At 36.4% G+C, this 19,403-nt stretch overlaps 1 protein-coding gene across 1 annotated transcript in view; it reads right to left on the bottom strand.

Moving 5' to 3' along the window:
- TMEM242 (transmembrane protein 242) overlaps positions 1-17,358 on the bottom strand; it is a 36,915-nt gene extending 19,557 nt beyond the window's left edge. The window contains exons 1-2 of the mRNA XM_053710951.1: positions 17,187-17,358; positions 9,583-9,683 (exon numbers count right to left, since the gene is read on the bottom strand). Coding sequence (XP_053566926.1) covers positions 9,583-9,683; positions 17,187-17,280 — 195 coding nt within the window. The 5' untranslated portion in view covers positions 17,281-17,358. The remainder of the gene's footprint in view (positions 1-9,582; positions 9,684-17,186) is intronic.
- Positions 17,359-19,403: the final 2,045 nt, after the last annotated feature.

Genomic DNA, 19,403 nt, shown 5'->3' with positions numbered 1-19,403 from the left:
GGCTCACTGCGTTGGTGGGTGGGAGCCGGACCGGGAGGCGGCCATCGATGGCCCTGGTGATGTGGAGGGGGGCAGGATCGTGGGTGGGGATGGCCGGGGGCGCACATGGGCGGGCGGGCGCGTGCACGGGGAGGGAGCGGGTGGGAACCGCTACACTACAGAAAATGCTACAATAAAAAATGTTAATAAATGCCTAAAACGTAAAACAAAAAAACGATCAGCAAGGTGGTGGGGGTTTGTCTGTGTGGGGGGGAAGCTACACTACAGAAAAAAACAAAAAAAAACAACCTTTTTTTTTTGCAAACTGGGTACTGGCAGACAGCTGCCAGTACCCAAGATGGCTCCCAATAAGGCAGAGGGGAGGGTTAGGGAGCGGTTTTGGGGGGATCAGGGAGGTTGGGGGCTAAGGGGGGATCCTACACAGTAGCATATGTAAATATGCTAAAAAAAAATCATTTTTTTTTTAAAACCCTTTTATTTTAGTACTGGCAGACTTTCTGCCAGTACTTAAGATGGCGGGGACAATTGTGGGGGAGGGAAGGGAGCTGTTTGGGAGGGATCAGGGGGTGGGATGTGTCAGGTGGGAGGCTGATCTCTACACTAAAGCTAAAATTAACCCTGCAAGCTCCCTACAAACTCCCTAATTAACCCCTTAACTGCTAGCCATAATACATGTGTGAGGCGCAGCAGGATTTAGCGGCCTTCTAATTACCAGAAAGCAATGCCAAAGCCATATATGGCTGCTATTTCTGAACAAAGGGGATCCCAGAGAAGGATTTACAACCATTTGTGCCATAATTGCACAAGCTGTTTGTAAATGATTTCAGTGAGAAACCTAAAATTGTGAAAAATTTAACGTTTTTTTTTAATTTGATCGCATTTGCCGGTGAAATGGTGGCATGAAATATACCAAAATGTGCCTAGATCAATACTTGGGGTTGTCTACTACACTACACTAAAGCTAAAATTAACCCTACAAGCTCCCTAAAAGCTCCCTAATTAACCCCTTAACTGCTGGGCATAATACACTTGTGGTACGCAGTGGCATTTAGCGGCCTTCTAATTACCAAAAAGCAACGCCAAAGCCATATATGTCTGCTATTTCTGAACAAAGGGGATCCCAGAGAAGAATTTACAACAATTTATGCCATAATTGCACAAGTTGTTTGTAAATAATTTCAGTGAGAAACCGAAAGTTTGTGAAAAAAATTATGAAAAAGTGAACAATTTTTTGTATTTGATCGCATTTGGCGGTGAAATGGTGGTATGAAATATACCAAAATTGGCCTAGATCAATACTTTGGGATGTCTACTAAAAAAAAATATATACATGTCAAGGGATATTCAGGGATTCCTGAAAGATATTAGTGTTCTAATGTAACTAGCGCTAATTTTGGAAAAAAGTGGTTTGGAAATAGCAAAGTGCTACTTGTATTTATGGCCCTATAACTTGCAAAAAAAGCAAAGAACATGTAAACATTGGGTATTTCTAAACTCAGGACAAAATATAGAAACTATTTAGCATGGGTGTTTTTTGGTGGTTGTAGATATGTAACAGATGTTGGGGGTCAAAGTTAGAAAAAGTGTGTTTTTTTCAATTTTTCCTCATATTTTATAAAAAAAATTTATAGTAAATTATAAGATATGATGAAAATAATGGTATCTTTAGAAAGTCCATTTAGTGGCGAGAAAAACGGTATATAATATGTGTGGGTACAGTAAATGAGTAAGAAGAAAATTACAACTAAACACAAACACCGCAAAAATGTAAAAATAGCCTTGGTCCCAAACGGACAGAAAATGGAAAAGTGCTGTGGTGATTAAGGGGTTAAACTGAAGAGGAAAATAACAGTACTATGACTGCACATGCCAGATGCAATCTTCCTTTCAAGTCCCAGGACTAGCATCCTGATTGGCTGCATAAGGTTTCTTTATAATTGAATGTGGCTACTAAGTACATTTTAAGATAAATATCTTCCGTTTTTTACCTAAAGATGTTAAGGTAATATTTTCTAGTCAGCTTTTTAAATCTATGCTGCATCGCTTTCAAGTGCTTTAACATTTGGGTATTATCTCCCTTTAAAGAAATATAAAGCTATGTCTTTATTGATGATAGATTAGCAGAACTAGCATGCAGTGGCTGCTTTTCCGCATCAAATACATAGAATTTTTGAGTTATAAGACAATTTGCTTTTAAAACGCACACAGAAAATGTCTGATCAAAGCCTAAAGTGTATTAACAGACCACTTTCTAATGACATTACTATAAATATTTATGACCCCCAACTTGGGAATTGTTTTCTTACTTTTTTTATGGTACAATGCTCTCATTTTATCCAAGACAGATGTAAGGTATATATCACCTACTCTGACTGAGAAATTGCTTTTAAAAATGCCTCCTGCTTGGAGGATGGAAAAAAAATAAATTAAATTACCTTATCTCACAGATTGCAAAGAATATTGGGCTGTGCAATTAATTGCATGATGCATTTAATCATAATATTTATGTCTATACCATATTTAAATCGCATGAGGCTGCCATTTTTTATCAAAACAAACAACAACAAAAAATAGTCTGAAACGGCTTCCCTAACATGTCTTGTCAGTCACATAAATGCTCCAGTCCAGCATATCAGTAACATGGATCACTCATTCAGGGTGCAGACCAGGAAGTGTCACATCAGTATCATAGCACGTAACACTACTGCTGCCATTTTACTTGCCTCATAGTTTGCTTCTATAGTCCTGAGGTGTGCACATAAAAAGCAAGATGGCAGACTGGTGGAGCTCTTTTCTCTGGCCTATTTAGTCTGCAATGCAAACTGCAAGGGAACAAGCCGCTGTTTTGGACAGGTAAATGCATTTTTGAATGTAAAATGTATGTTTAAAAAATATATTAATAAATTTGCAATTTAAAATCACAATTCTTAAAAAAATGTGATTTCTTTCCTTCCTATAACGCACAGCCCATATATATATATATATATATATATATATATATTGTATGTGCATTTGGATGCTTCATTAGCATCTGATTGTGGAGGAAGGCAGCCACTTGTGTGGTGTTCAGCACTTTTCAAAGCCGGATTTCTTCTTGTTAAAGTGTAACACCCTAAGATCTGGATTCCTCCGAAAAGAGACGGTTGCCACAAGCAACATTCTTCCGTATTTGGATTCTAAAGAAACATCTGAATGCACAAACCGGTGCATATTTATTGGAAAACCACAAATTTATTGATATCAGCAGATTATTTTATTTTTATTCAATTTGTTATTTTTTTTTGTGTACACCCCGGACTGCCTCTAATCTGAATGCAGAGGGCATTAGTTCATGTGTTTCATTTAGATAACATTGAGCTCAAGCACGTTAACTTACCCCGGAGTGAGCACTGATTGGCTAAAATGCAAGTCTGTCAAAAGAACTGAAATAAGGGGGTAGTCTGCAGAGGCTTAAATACAAGGTAATTACAGATGTAAAAAGTGTATTAATATAACAGTGTTGGTTATGCAAAGCTGGGGAATGAGTAATAAAGGAATTATCTTTCTTTTTAAACAACACAAAATATGGTGTTGACTGTCCCTTTAAGCTACTTCAATATGCTCTCATGTTTCACTGACTTTACATCAAGGAAGAATTATTCTAAGACTTGAGTGTCTTCTGTGATACACATGCATACACTATTGACACATTCACATTACCAGTGTAACTGTGTATGATTCAAGGTTATTTTAAAGGGCCATAAAACTATCAACCCTACACTACTCTGTGTTTAGCCCCAGCAACAGGGTTAAATACACAATAGAAGTGCTTCTCAAAACCTGCAGAGCACTGCAGGTATCGAGCAGAAACCGCAGCTGATGCAATCAGCAGCGCTAGTTACACATCTGAGTCATGCGGCACAGCAGCGTACGATTGATAGTCTTAAAATAACAAATTAGACGTAATTTTTTGCCTCTTTTGTCCCTTTAAAGGGACAGTAAAGCTAAATGAAACTTTCAAGTTTCAGACAGAGCAGGCACTTTTAAACAACTTTCACATTTACGTCTGTTATCAAATTTACTTTGTTTTCTTGATATCCTTTGTTGAAGAATAAAGCTAGATAGGCTGATAGGAGCTAATGAGTGTCTATTATAACCTTTGGCAGCAGTGTTTGTAACTTCAGTTGTATGCAAAAGTCTAGGCACCCCTGACAATTTCCATGATGTTTGGATCAGCAATTTAATTTTGATCTATCAAATAACTGAAGGACACAGTAATATTTCAGTAGTGAAATGAGGTTTATTGGATTAACAGAAAATGTGCAATATGCATCAAAACAAAATTAGACAGGTGCATACATTTGGGCACCCCAACAGAACACAGAAATATTGCAACAATATTTAGTAGAGCCTCCTTTAGCAGAAATAACAACCTCTAGATGCTTCCTATAGCATGTAATGAGTGTCTGGATTCTGGATGAAGGTATTTTGGACCATTCCTCCTTGCAAAACATCTCCAGTTCAGTTAGGTTTGATGGTTGCCGAGCATGGACAGCCCGCTTCAAATCACCCCACAGATTTTCAATGATATTCAGGTCTGGGGACTGAGATGGCCATTCCAGAACATTGTACTTGTTCCTCTGCATAAATGCCTGAGTAGATTTTGAGCAGTGTTTTGGGTCGTTGTCTTGTTGAAATATCCAGCTCCAGCGTAACTTCAACTTTGTGACCTATTCCTCAACATTATTCTCAAGTATCTGCTGATATTGAGTGGAATCCATGCGACCCTCAACTTTAACAAGATTCCCAGTACCGGCACTGGCCACACAGCATGATGGAACATCCACTAAATTTTACTGTGGGTAGAAAACGTTTGTCTTGGAACGCTGTGTTCTTTTGCTGCCATGCATAATGCCCCTTGTTATGACCAAATAACTAAATTTTTGTTTCACCAGTCCACAGCACCTTCTTCCAAAATGAAGCTGGCTTGTCCAAATGTGCGTTTGCATTCCTCAAACGACTCTGTTTGTGGCGTGTGTGCAAAAAAGGCTTCTTCCGCATCACTCTCCCATACACTGAATTGTTGAACGATGCACAGTGACACCATCTGCAGCAAGATGATGTTGTAGGTCTTTGGAGGTGGTCTGTGGGCTGTTTTTGACCGTTCTCACAATCCTTTGCCTCTTTGATATTTTACTTGGCCTGCCACGTCTGGCCTTAACAAGAACTGTGCCTGTGGTCTTCCATTTCTTCACTATGTTCCTCACAGTGGACACTGACAGCTTAAATCTCTGTGATAGCTTTTTGTAGCCTTCCTCTAAACGTTGAACAATCTTTGTTTTCAGGTAATTTGAGAGTTGTTTTGAGGCCACCATGTTGCCACTCTTCAGAGGAGAGTCAAAGAGAACAACAACTTGCAATTAGCTACCTTAAATACCTTTTCTCATGATTGGATGCACCTGTCTATGACGTTCAAGGCTAAATGGGCTCACAAACCAATTAATCAGTGCTAGGTAGTTACAGGTATTCAAATCAACAAAATGACAAGGGTGCCAAAATTTATACACCTGTCTTATTTCGTGTTGATGCATATTGCACATTTTCTGTTAATCCAATAAACCTCATTTCACTACTGAAATATTACTGTGTCCTTCAGTTATTTGATAGATCAAAATGAAATTGCTGATCCAAACACCCAATTATTTATAAATGAAAATCATAGAAACTTTTGCATACAACTGTATGTATAACATTGCTCTAAACAACATTGCAAACACTGCTGCCAGATTGCTAAAGATTTGTGCACGATCCTGAGCTCACCTAGGATTACTCTTTAACAAAGGATACCAAGAGAACAAAGCAAAAAAATTGATAAAATAATTAAACTGGAAAGTTGAAAATTCCATGCACTATCCAATTTTAAGTTTAATTTTGACTTTAAGTTGCAGTCCTGCCTGGTATAAAATCTCTGGATAAAATTTACAACGAAGTAGCACCCCCCCCCCAAAAAAAAAAAAGTTCAAAAGGCCAATCTAGAGTCACAAAAGCTCTGCTTGAGGAGTCTAGTAAGCCATACGTGCGGTATCATATGATTATGATGATACATGTTTTTCAGCCCCTTAGGACAAACATTGTTGAATATCTTAGTCAAGGGGTCTGGAAGTTGCCAAGATGAATATTCACAGAGAAAGATACTATTGATAGAATACTGGAAAAACTCAGGACAGCTGATGTGGAAACAAGACCAGGGTTGGTCCCAGGACCTTGTGGATTGATGAGCACAGAAATGGAGGGCATGAATGTGACTAGTCAGGGAAAGCTGAAATAAACCGCGACACACAAAAAGGTCAAAAGTCCAGTATCAGAGTAGTTTGACTCCCATAAACAATATGTCTGAAACTCCTAGCACAGGAGAAGCGTTTTGGCCTATGGTAGACCTGATAATTAGTTTAATAAGTGAACACAACAAACCTATAACTAAACCAAATGTGTAACTGAAAGCAGATTTATTTATGGCAATTAAAAAAAGGCAACAGCCTTGGTCAATATGGGCGCACTTTACCTGTGTACTTATTTTAGATCAGCAGTGACTCAGTCTTATGATAACGTTAACATATTACCCAAGGCCCACACCCATTTGAAGTACTTACACGGATATATTTTATTTTTCATGAAGCATGTTTTTTTTTGTTTAAAGGGACATTAAACCCAAAACTTTTCTTCCATGATTCAGATAGAACATGTCATTTTAAACAACTTTCTAATGTACTTCCATTATCCCATTGTCTTTGTTCGTTTGGTATCTTTTGTTGAAAAGCAGGGACATAGGCTAAGGAGCAATTGGATCAGCCAATAGGATTGCAAGAATGTTTTCCATATGCAAGAGTACTGGGTTGCAGCACTATTTCCTACCATGTAGTGCTACAGGTGACTACCTAGGTATCTCTTCAACAAAGAATATCATGGGAACGAAGCAAATTTCATAATAGAAGTAAATTGGAAACTTTTTTTTAAATTGTATGTTCTGTCAGAATCACAAAAGAAAATGTTTGGGTTTCATATCCCTTTAAGGTGTCAGTATCCCTTTAAGGTGTCAGTATCACGCAACCAAGACATACTCTATGGCAGTGCTTTCCAAACTGTGTGTCGGGACACACTAGTGTGTCGGCAGCAGTGTGTAGGTGTGTCCCTGCTTCAGCACAAATTTAATTACATTTTTTTTAAATTGTTTTTTGGTTTCTGACTTTCCACCTGCCTGCTACGCATATCACATGGTTGACACGTGATTGATACCTAGTGGGTCACAGATCATCTTTACCTATTGTCGCAGCTCAGTGGGAACTGAAACTATTACCATTGGCGGATTTGACTGCACGTGTAGTCTCCTTAATTGGCTTGTGACTGCATGTGTAGTCAGTGAGTGGGACAGCAGTGTGTTTGCAGCGCGGGCATTAGTCAGTCAGACTCACAGAACTCTGAGGGTGGCAGCTTTAAACGCTGAGCTGAAGTTGGAAGTCAGTGGGGTTTTTTTTTTGCAACTAGCTCCCAGTAGTGCATTGCTGCTCCTGCTCTTGATATATGGATAGGAAGCTTAAAAATGCTTGATGATGAAATGTGAGTGTCTTTATCTAATATTACACCAAATGTTCAGAAATTGTGTTCATCCCATCAACCTCATACATCCCATTAAAATAGTAAGTAGCTATTGGTGTTATTAAACTTTTTTGAATTCTTGCACATATATACTGTTACTTGTAAATGCATTTTGTTATTATATAATTTATGTATGTGTCCGTATTCCTTAAAACAAGTTAGTTTAACCTCCTTTTTGCTAGTACAACTTCATTACTGTGTCGCGAAATGATGTAGGTCTACAAAGTGTGTCACCAACATGAAAAGTTTGGAAACCTCTGCTCTATGGGGTATATTTATGTAAGTGCGAGCAGACTTAATACAAAGTAGCGCATCACATGTCCGCTGCACATCGAAAAAAATGCCATCAGCATACGCTGTCGGCATTTATCATTGCACCAGCAGTTCTTGTGAACTACTGGTACAATGCCACCCCCTGCAGATTCGTGACTAATCGGCCGCTAGCAAGGGGTGTCAATCAACCCGATAGGGTTGATTTCTGTCCGCTACCTCAGAGCAGGTGGACAAGGTATGGAGCAGTGGTCTTTAGACCGTTGCTTCATAACTTCTGTTTCGGGCATCAAGCTCCATAAGGAGTTTGATAAATCGGCCCCTATATGTGAAATTACATAAGCACCAAGTTGCAAGAAAACTAGAAATGTAATAAAAGCAGAGAAAGATGTTCTTTTCATAAGAAAAAGCTCACATAAAACATCACTATGTACATGAAGCGGGAGATTACCATCAGTACTATGCACACACCTCTATTATCACATTGTCTTTGTTCTCATATTATTCTTTGTTGAAGAGATATCTTGAAGAGATATCTAGATAGGTAGCATGCACAAGTCTGGAGTAGTAGATGAGAGGAAATAGTGCTGCCATCTATTGCTCTTGCTAATGTATAACATTGCTGCAAAACTGCTGCCATATAGTTCTTTAGACACGTGCACACTCCTCAACAAAGGATAAGAAGTTAATGAAGAACATTTTATAATAGAAGTACATTGAAAATGTGTTTGAAATTGTATGTTCTATATGAATCATGAAAAAAATTTTTGGGGGGGGTTTATGTCCCTTTAAAATACTGCTGGAAGCTTGAGAGATACATGCACATGAATCCAAAGGTTGTTTCCCATCAGACACTGACATAACCTTGAAAGACTATATTAGGTTTGTTATATAAGAGTTTGTATTCCCTTGAAAAAAATGAATACATATGATTTATAAAATAAATTAAGTGAAAACTCAGAGACCTGAAATTAATTTCCTGGATGCTAAAAAAAAAACTTCCTATCTCAAGGCAATAACAGCGAATGTAATTTTATGTTTCACAACTCACGGTCATTGCATATGATATTGGTTTCCTATTTGCCAAAATATTTTTAACTGAAAACTAAAACATTTTTAATGGGCTCACGTGTCGCAAGACTAAATCATTTTTTATTTGTATTTATTTTTTTAAATATAATGACCTAAGCCCAGTGTTACTGGAGATATTACAGCACAGATGTATTCTGCATATCTAATCAGTATTTGTTTGTAGGTATCTGTCAGTGAAAGAATTAAAGAGACATAAAAGCCCTAAATTTTTATTTCATGATTCAGATAGAGAATACAATTTTAAACAAGATTCCAATTTACTTGAATTATCTAATTTGTTTTATTCTTTTAGTATCATTTGTTGATAGAAGAAATAGCAATGCACATGGTGAGCAATTAACATGATGCTTATATATGTGCAGCCACCAATCAGCAGCTCCTAAGCCTAGTTAGATATGCTGTTTCAACAATGGATATCAAGAGAATGAAAAAAATTAGATAATAGAAGTAAATTGCAAAGTTTAAAATTGCGTACTCTCTCTAAATTGTGAAAGGAAAAAAATGTGGGTTTCACGTCCCTTTAACAGTTCTAAAGCTGTTATTCTAAGTGAAGATTTTGCAGTGCAGAATAATTACATAGATACAAACCTTATTGAACCAGTTGGGGCTTTTTTTCTTCGCAAGAGACAGAGTTGTGCCAAAGCCAGCAAACATCCCTGCTGTAGCAACCGTGCCAAGAAAAATCCCACCTGTTAATAAAAAATATAAAGTAAGACATGCATATATTTTATCTATATAATCTTTAATTACTAAGTCGCATCTGTTGATAAGCTGCTCCTTAAAAACAAGATATCAGTTTATGATTTCAAGCAATCTATCACAAACTAATGAGTAAAACAGTAGAAAGGCTACTAGGACAAAAAGAGCTAGAAGCCATACTGATAATCTACAAAAATACCCACAATTCTAGCTTTAAACTGTATAGAATGGAGAGTTCTGTCCATTAAAAAAAAAAAAAAATCCAAGGCTTGACAAATCCGGTAGCCAGAGAGCTACAAGCTCCTAACTTATGCGTTATTCTACATTTAGCTATATACAAATACCACTGTCTGGCTCCTAAACATTCTTACTGGCTCCTACATTTTAAACAAACCCTGGCCTAATCAATCACGTTGAAGAGAAGTTGCTTCATAAACGAGCATAGGAACTGACAACACTCTGTTAGTGGACCTAGTTAGGTCTCTTTGCCCTCAATTCTTTTCGCCTTTTATTCAGAGACGTGGTGCCCATGCACCAATGCAGTTGTTTTCAGCCTTTTTTTTTTTTTTTTTTTTTTTTTTGCTTTAGGGCAACCTTAGTGTAGTTTTAAAATGCATATGAACACCATTTATTTGACTATGCCAAAGACACCTTAAATACTCCATTAAAGGGACATATCAATTTTTTTTTTTTTATCTTGCATATGAATAAGCTGCAGTTAGGCATGTTAAAAAATAATTTTGCTTGAAAAAGTTTATATAAAAACTGGTTAACTTTAAAGTGAAATAACATGATACAGTACTGCTCACTGAATGACAGGGACAAATCTTATAGAAAAAAAAGATGGATTTATTTAAAGCAACAGCCTACTTGATTTTTTTTTTTATTTAAAAAGATTGAACACCTTTACTAACCATTCCACAACTTTGCAAAACTAACATTGTTATAGTAATATACTTTATAACTTCTATATTTGCGTGTTTATAAGCTCTTGCAGGCCGCCCCTTATCTCAGTGCTTTTTATTACCTTTTAAAATCTTCCACAACAGCCAGACAATGCTAGTTCGAATGGGTCATAAAGATAACATTGTGCTCACTGCCGTGGAGAATGATAATGTTATACAAGAAGAAGGCTTAAGACGGTGTCCAAACTTTGCTCTCCAGAGGTTTTGGAACTACATTTCCCATGATGCTTAGCTAGATAAAATGCTGGCTGAGCATCATCGGAAATGTAGTTCCAAAACCTCTGGAGAGCAAAGTTTGGACACCCATGTCGAGCAAAGTTTGGACACCCCTGGCTTAAGTGCAAGTTTGTAAAAAGCACTGAGATTAAGGGGCAGTCTGCAGGGGCTTACATACAGGTAATCATAGAGGTAAAAGGTACATTAATATAATAGTGTAGGTTATATAAAACAGGGGAATGAGTAATAAAGGGATTATCTATATTTTTAAACAACAATATTCAAGTAGACTGTCCCTTTAAATAAAAAAAAATGAATGCATTTTGAGACATCCTCTTTTAGATAGAACAGAAATAATGTTTAAGTATCATGCTCCTTTTAAAAAAATACAATAACCAGAAGGACATCTTAAAATTTGTGTGGCAGGGTAAAAGAGCAAGAATCAATAAGAAACTTATGTGTACTACTAAGGGAGATGGGGGGATAGGTCTCCCAAATCTAATATCGTATTATTATTCGGCCCGCACTGCCCAAACCCTACACTGGTTCAATATCAACAATAATTCACAATGGGTAAATATTGAATCAAGTGTTATGAACACCATTCCATTATCTAACCTCTTATGGACACCTGACACCACATCGACTACCAAAAGATGCGAATATATCACAATCCAACACACCCTACACATTTGGAAAACATTAAACTCTAAATTCCCCTTACTCAATAGGAGATCTATGATCACCCCTTTGATAACTAATAATACCTCTTTTGATAAAACCACTCAGCAAAAATGGCGTAATAGAGGACTCTATAGAATTGCAGATATATATAAAGAAGGTAGGATGATTACATATGAACAATATCAGGCTCTAGATCACGAAGACAAGAATATTTGGTATCACTACCTACAATTAAAATCTAGAGCACAGCAGGTCTTGGGGGGAGAGAGGGTCCCAACAAATACCACACTAGAGAAGCTCTGCCTAACGGATCATCAAATCAGAGGGGGCATATCCACCTTGTACACTCTATTCAACAGCGAACCTCAAGACAGTAAACCACCTATAATGCTAAAATGGGAAAATGACACAGGGAAAACTTGGTCAGTTAAGACGTGGAGAGAGACCTTAGCTAATGGCTTATCTTTCTCGCAAAACGCGACCCTTAGGGAAAATTTCCTTAAGGTAGCTTTCAGATGGTACCTATTCCCAACTAGATCAGGAAATGGAGGAGACCCATCATCCAACCTCTGTTACAGAGGCTGTGGCGAACTTGGGACATACCCACATATGTGGTGGGAATGCAGAAGCGTTAGAGAAACCTGGAACCATACATCTGCTCTCCTGAGCGATATCTTCCAAAAACCAATCATCTTGACTATGGAACAGGCTTTACTCCACTTTCCGATCCCTGGCATATCTAAGTATAATAATAAGTTAGCTAGGTGGATATGTACAATTGTTAGACTAGGCATAGCCCAATTTTGGAAAGAAACTCCCCCTAGTTTTGAAAGGATAAAACAAAAGATGATATTCCATTTCGATATGGCGAGCTCCACAGCAGAATATCTTGATGACAAAAAAACCATTCCTTCAACAATGGGAACCCTTCATACATTACTATGAAGCCATGAGGAGAGGGGGAGGGGCGGAAGTGGACCGGGCTGAACAAAGCATTTCAGAAACAACACCATTAACCCCCTTGGGGGTGTAGAGACACCTTTAGAATCTGTTAATTATATTACATGGGAATGTAGAGCTTTTTCAATGTACCGAATGACCTCTAAACGCTGAGATTTGTGACCAATGTTTATTGTTTATTGTTTATTGTATATATGAAAATTTTTGAATAAAATATTTTCAACATAAAAAAATACAATAAATGAAACTCTATTACAAGTACATATGCTAATAGTGTATATATAATGTATGCCACTGAAAACCTTTCACAATTAATAGTTTATACTTAAAAGGAAGTCGCCATGAGCAATGTGGGATTTCATCCTCATTTATAATTCTGTGTGAAACCCTCAGCTGAGGGCTGTCTTGATACCTTAGCTGAACATGTGAGAATCACTGTTCTGTTATGTAATAAACTAAAAGGCTAAAGGCAAAATGACAAAAATGGGTATCGCTGTGCTGCCTTTAGGTTAACAGACATATCTGGATTGCTTCCGTAGCAAAATAGAGCTGTATATGAGTGTATCTATCACAAAACAGCTCCGAGCCATAAAAGGCTGTGTGAGAGTCCTTTTTATTTTATTACAAACAATTTATATTCCTCACAGTTTTTAGACACTACACAAAGGATAACACACAACTAGCTTAAAGGGATAGTAAACACTAAAAATGGTGTTTAAAAAGATAGATAATCCCTTTTATTTACCATTCCCCAGTTTTGCATAACCAACACTGTTATAGAAATATACTTTTTACCTCTGTTATTACCTTGTAGCTAAGCTTCTGCCGACTGCCTCCTTATCTCAGATCTTTTGACAGACTTGCATTTCAGGCAATTAGTGATGACTCTTAAATAACTCCATGTGCATTAGCACAATGTTATTTATATAAAACACGTCTAATGCCCTCTAGCTGTGAAAACCTGTCAAATGCAATCAGATAAGAGGTGGCCTCCAAGGGCGTAAAAATTAGCATATGACCCTGCTTAGGTTTAGCTTTCAACTAAGAATACCAAGAGAACAAAGCACATTTGATGATAACATTAAAATAGAAAAGTTGTTTAAAATTGCATGCCCTATCTGAATCATGAAAGTTTAATTTGAACTTTACTATTCCTTTAAATAGACAATATAATATAAATTTGTTTTTCACTTAATGTGTTTCTAGTGGCTTGTTATACCAGCTGCATAGTATAAAATGTATGAGTATGAGAAATTGCTTCTTTGAGTTTATTTTTGTACAGAAAACAGCTAGTTGTGTTCTTTGAAACAACAACCCCCTAAAATGGGCTGTAGTTAGAGGGAATCAGACCTCTTTATTTTATTTTATACCTTTCTGTACAGACATGCTTTTTTATATTGTAATTTTTTTTCTGATAGCTATGTCTGCATAGCCTTTTTATAGCAATACTTATTAAAGGGACAGTCAAGTCCAAAAAAAAACTTTCATGATTAACAAAGGGAATGTCATTTTAAACTTTCCAATTCACTTTTATCACCAATTTTGCTTTGTTCTCTTGGCATTGTTAGTTGAGAGCTAAACCTAGGAGGTTCATATGCTAATTTCTTAGACATTGAAGACTGCCTCTAATCTGAATGCATTTTGACCACTAGAGGGCATTAGTTCATGTGTTTCGTATAGATAACATTGAGCTCATACACGTGAAGTTACCCTGGCGTGAGCACTGATTGGCTAAAATGCAAGTCTGTCAAAAGAACTAAAATAAGGGGGCAGTTTGCAGAGGCTTAGATACAAGGTAATTACAGAGGTAAAAAGTGTATTTATATAACTGTGTTGGTTATGCAAAACTGGGGAATGGGTAATAAAGGGATTATCTTTCTTTTCAAACTACAAAAATTCTAGTGTTGACTGTCCCTTTAATTATAGAAACTTTCAGTATAGGTAGGGATACCAAAGGCAAAATTGGTTATTTCAAATGTCGAAGCAAAGGTAAATTAGATATTTCTAAAACAATTTAATAGACTCCACCAGATAAAATAGATCATTGGGAAAAAAATAAATGGGAGAAAACTTTAGGGTACGCTGTCCCCTACATTTAGCCACCAATCAGCAAGCGCTACCCAGGTGCTGATCCAAAGATGGGCTGGCTCGTTATCTTACATTCCTGCTTTTTCAAATAAAGATACCAAGAGAACGAAGAAAAATTGATAATATTAGTAAATTAGAAAGTTGCTTAAAATTGCATGCTCTATCTGAATCATGAAAGAAAAAATTTTGGGTTCGGTATCCCTTTAAGATAGCACTCCACTCATTTAGCCCATAGGTATATGCAAGCAATAGAATAATAAAATGCACTTACACATTAGAGCATTTACTTTCTGCACTTTCATGTCCCATTAAATCAGACTCAAGAGATAAGGGAAGACTCCGCCTCAGTCACTGAACCCATACTGCGACACACAGCACACAACCAAATACCCAGTCATATTAAAAAATACCCATAACTATTCCTATTATCAAAATTCATATAAACATATTTAAGATGCTGATTAAAGAAGGTAATCAAACATATCCAACTAGGATTAGTGATATAGTACAGCATAGCAAATGCCAGCTACTCAAAAATATTTAAAACAAAACTTGAGAATCTTTTACACTAAAAATATGGCAATAAAAAAAAAAGGTGCCCAGAATGCCCATAATGCCAACATACAGTAGGCAGATGGTTTAGCAGTTGTGTGGATGGAAACGGATTGCAATAGATTCCTATGGAAGTCACTATTGCACAATCCTATTTTAAAACTCTGTTATGAAGACACCTGTGCTGTTAGCGACAAACACAACAGTGCGAGTGTGACTTAGAATTAAACATTAAAATAAGAAATAAAAACATGCCAATTATAGATGCTGGGGTTCTGATGTGACTACTGAAGTATGCCCATCATACTTCCGTCATTATGATGGATTCAGATTACAATAGGTTAATGTCGTAAATTAGTATTTCCCTTGCACAATGGGGTTACTTGAATAAATCTTTACTTTAACTGTAAAAGGAACAAGAAACACCAACATTTTCTTTCATGATTCAGATAGAGGATAACATTTTTAACAGCTTTCCCTTTTACTTCTATTATCTAATTTGCATTGCTCTCTTGCTATCCTTTGTTAAAAAGCATACTCAGCTAGCTCAGGAGCTGGGAGCTAACTTCTGATTGGTGGCTGAAAATTGGCACAGTAGTTCGTTGCTGCTCCTTCAATAAAGGATACCAACAGAATGAAGAAAAATTGATAATATTAGTTCATTGAAGAGTTGATCATGAAAGAAAGAGGTTTTATGTCCCTTTAAGATGTGTGAATGGGCTCTTGTATCAGTCAGTTTCAGGTGACTGCCCAGTTTCTATCACGAAAACAGGTATGTAACCCACAAAAAGGCCTTTTCAGGAGCTTTCTTGTTAAAGGGACACTCAGGTTTCATTAAATTTTCATGATTCAGATACAGCATGTCATTTTAAACAACTTTCCAATTTACTTCCATTAAAAAAAAATGTGCAGTCTTTTATATTTACTCTTTTTTTGAGTCACCAGCTCCTACTGAGCATGTGCAAGAACTCAGACTATACGTATATCCATTTGTGATTGGCTGATTGCTATCACATGGTACAGGGGGAGTGGAAATATACATAACTTTGAAATTTGTTAGAAAAGAATCTACTGCTCATTTGAAATTGAGAGTAAATGCTATTGGATTGTCTTGTTATCTTGCATTTGTTGATTATGCAAATCTGCTGTGTTTACTGGTCCTTTAAAAAGGTGTTTGCTGCTGCCAGGCTTTTAACAAACAAATCCTTTTTTCATTGTGATCACTGACAAAGTCTATGACAAATTCGGACAGAAAGCGAAAAGCCATTTATGAACTAAGCAAATTTGGTTATAGAAGTAAATTGGAAACTATTTTAAATGTTAAAGCCAATGTCTGTATATGTAGCAGGGTTAGCCTTCAGAAGTCAGCAGGGTGCAGTTTAAATCCTGTGAATTAGAAATGGTTTAAGTTTCATTGCTAAATTACATGAAAATGATGACAGCTCCTGACTTTTGTTTACATGGCTTTTCTATAGAGAATGCAGCTGTATTCATATTTTTGGGGTTCAACAGGCAACAACAGTTTCAAAGGACAAAATAAATGTAAAGGAGCTATTTGTAAACCATTTAATCGACTCCAGCACGGGCCATTTGAAACCTATTAAAGGGAAGGCAATTTCACAGTACACTGTCCCTTTAACTTCTTTGCAGTGGAGGAATATCATTCTAATACAATGCTCTGAGTATGTGAGCTTTTGGCAAATTAACTAATCTATAAATATATGTATGTGTGTGTATATATATATATATATACACATGCAACACATTTACAAATAGAACTATGTAAGTTTATAAAAACAGTAACACGATGTGGGTATATATATATATATATATATATATATATATATATATATATATATATATATATATATATATATATATATATATATATATATATGGTATAAAGGTTCTGTAGCATTAGAGTTACACTCACTGACAGTCGGACTTGTATTGTTTCTGCAAATAACCCCCCTCATATTTCTCTCATATAAGGGGCTGCACCATTTGTATTCTTTTGCTCTGTGCTACCTTTTATAAGGAAAAGCTTGTTTCTCGCACTGCTCTCTGCATGCTGGTCACCACTCCAGTCTGCCTCCTGCTCACACTTGCCGTGTCCCTCCATGTCACTGTAGGAAGGTAGCAGTGAGGGTGAGCTGAGAGAGGACACACATAGCTTGCACTGCTCAGGAACATACACTAACTAATCTCCTCCTCTTCCTGGGCTAGCAAGCAAGTGCTTCCTGAGACACTGGCAGCTCTGTGCACGTTGTTAGAAAGTGTAAGAAAAAGCTGTGCATGAATTTACAGGTACAGGGCTGGATTAGTCACACAAATAACAGGGGGACACAAATTAAAACTCAGCAATCTGAAGTAATAAGGGATTTTTTTTCTCCTCAACTGTAAAATACATAAATAAAATAATGTGACTGTCACTTATTATTTGTATCATGTTAACAGGCACTGTAATGCAATTTGAAATGGATTTTTTCACGTATAATAATGCCGAATTGTGGCACAAATGAGTGACAATGTAGCAGAAGAGACAACAATATGTCATGTTTAGAGAGAGAGAAAGCAATATGTACACTTAAAGCGACACTGAACCCAATTGTTTTTCTTTCGTGATTCAAACAGAGCATGCAATTTTAAGCAACTTTCTAATTTACTCTTTTTATCAAATTTTCTTCATTCTCTTGGTATCTTTATTTGAAAAGCAAGAATATAAGTTTAGATGCTGGCCCATTTTTGGTGAACAACCTGGGTTGTTCTTGCTGATTGGTGGATAAATTCATCCACCAATAAAAAAAATGCTGTCCAGAGTGCTGAATCAAAAAAAGCTTAGATGCATTCTTTTTCAAATAAAGATAGCAAGAGAAAGAAGAAAAATTGATAATAGGAGTAAATTAGAAAGTTGCTTAAAATTGCATGCTCTATCTGAATCACGAAAAGAAAAAATTTGGATTCAGCATCCTTTTAAAGGGATATTAAACAGTATGATATTGTAAGCTAAAATGTTTAATTATGTGTAGTTGCAAAAAAATGGCAATATCATTTAATTATTTATTTTGTCCCCTTCCCCTGTTATTTAACTCTTAATATTATTGTTTTTCTAAATTCCACTGAGTTTCTATAAAGTATTGGGCGCCGTAAATACAGTAGATTTGCATAATCAACAAATGCAATAGCACTTAGTCTGATTTTTTTTCTGACAATTTTCAGTTATGTCTATTTCCACATCCCCTGTACCATGTGACAGCCATCAGCCAATCACAAATGTATATACATATATTCTGTGAATTCTTGCACATGCTCAGTGGGAGCTGGTGACTCAAAAAGCATAAATATAAAAATACTGTGCACATTTTGTTAATGGAAGTAAATTGGAAAGTTGTTTAAAATTTGATAAACCTTACCTCTGTGCAAACAAAGCTGCATGGAATCCCTTTTTGACTATCCTATGTTCTGCAAAACTATTTTTTCCCTAATTGTCTACATCAGGGAAAACAAATAAGGGACAACTTAAAGGGAACATGAAACCCAAAATTGTTCTTTTATGATTTAGATAGAGCATACAATTCTAAACAACTTTCCAATTTACTTCTATTAACAATGTTGCTTATTTATCTTGGTATCCTTTATTGAAGTAACAGCAATGCACTACTGGGAGTTAGCTGAACACAATGATAAGCCAATAAAAAGAGGCATATATATGCAGCCACCAATCAGCAGCTAGCTCCCATCTCCCAAGCCTATCTACATATGCTTTTCCACAAAGGATACCATGAAAACAAAGAAATGAAATAATATAAGTAATTTGGAAAGCTGTTTAAAATTGTATGCGCTAACTGAATCATGAAAGAAAAATTTGGGGTTAAGTTTCCCTTTAATGGGACACTCAGGTCAAAATTAAAGTTTCTTGATTTGGATGGAGCATGGAATTATTTATTATTTATAGCTTTGTTATACAATGTTGCAAAACACTGCTGTGATAGAGTACTAAAGACACGTGCACACTCCTGAGCTCTTATAAGCCTACCTAGCTTTACTCTTCAATAAAAGATACAAAGAGAATGAAGCAAATTTGACCACAGAAATAAATTTGAAAGTTGTTTAAAATTGCATGCTCTATCTGAATCGTGAAAGTTTAATTTTGACTTTACTGTCCCTTGATAATTGCATGCTCTATCTAAATCATTGGACTTTCAATTTTAAGCTTTATGTCCCTTTAAAGGGGAATTGTACTTC

The sequence above is a fragment of the Bombina bombina genome, chromosome 4 (assembly GCF_027579735.1).
Source record: "Bombina bombina isolate aBomBom1 chromosome 4, aBomBom1.pri, whole genome shotgun sequence".
Lineage (NCBI taxonomy): Eukaryota > Metazoa > Chordata > Amphibia > Anura > Bombinatoridae > Bombina > Bombina bombina.
Note: the sequence above shows the minus strand (reverse complement) of the source record. Positions and strands in the feature narration are given on the sequence as shown.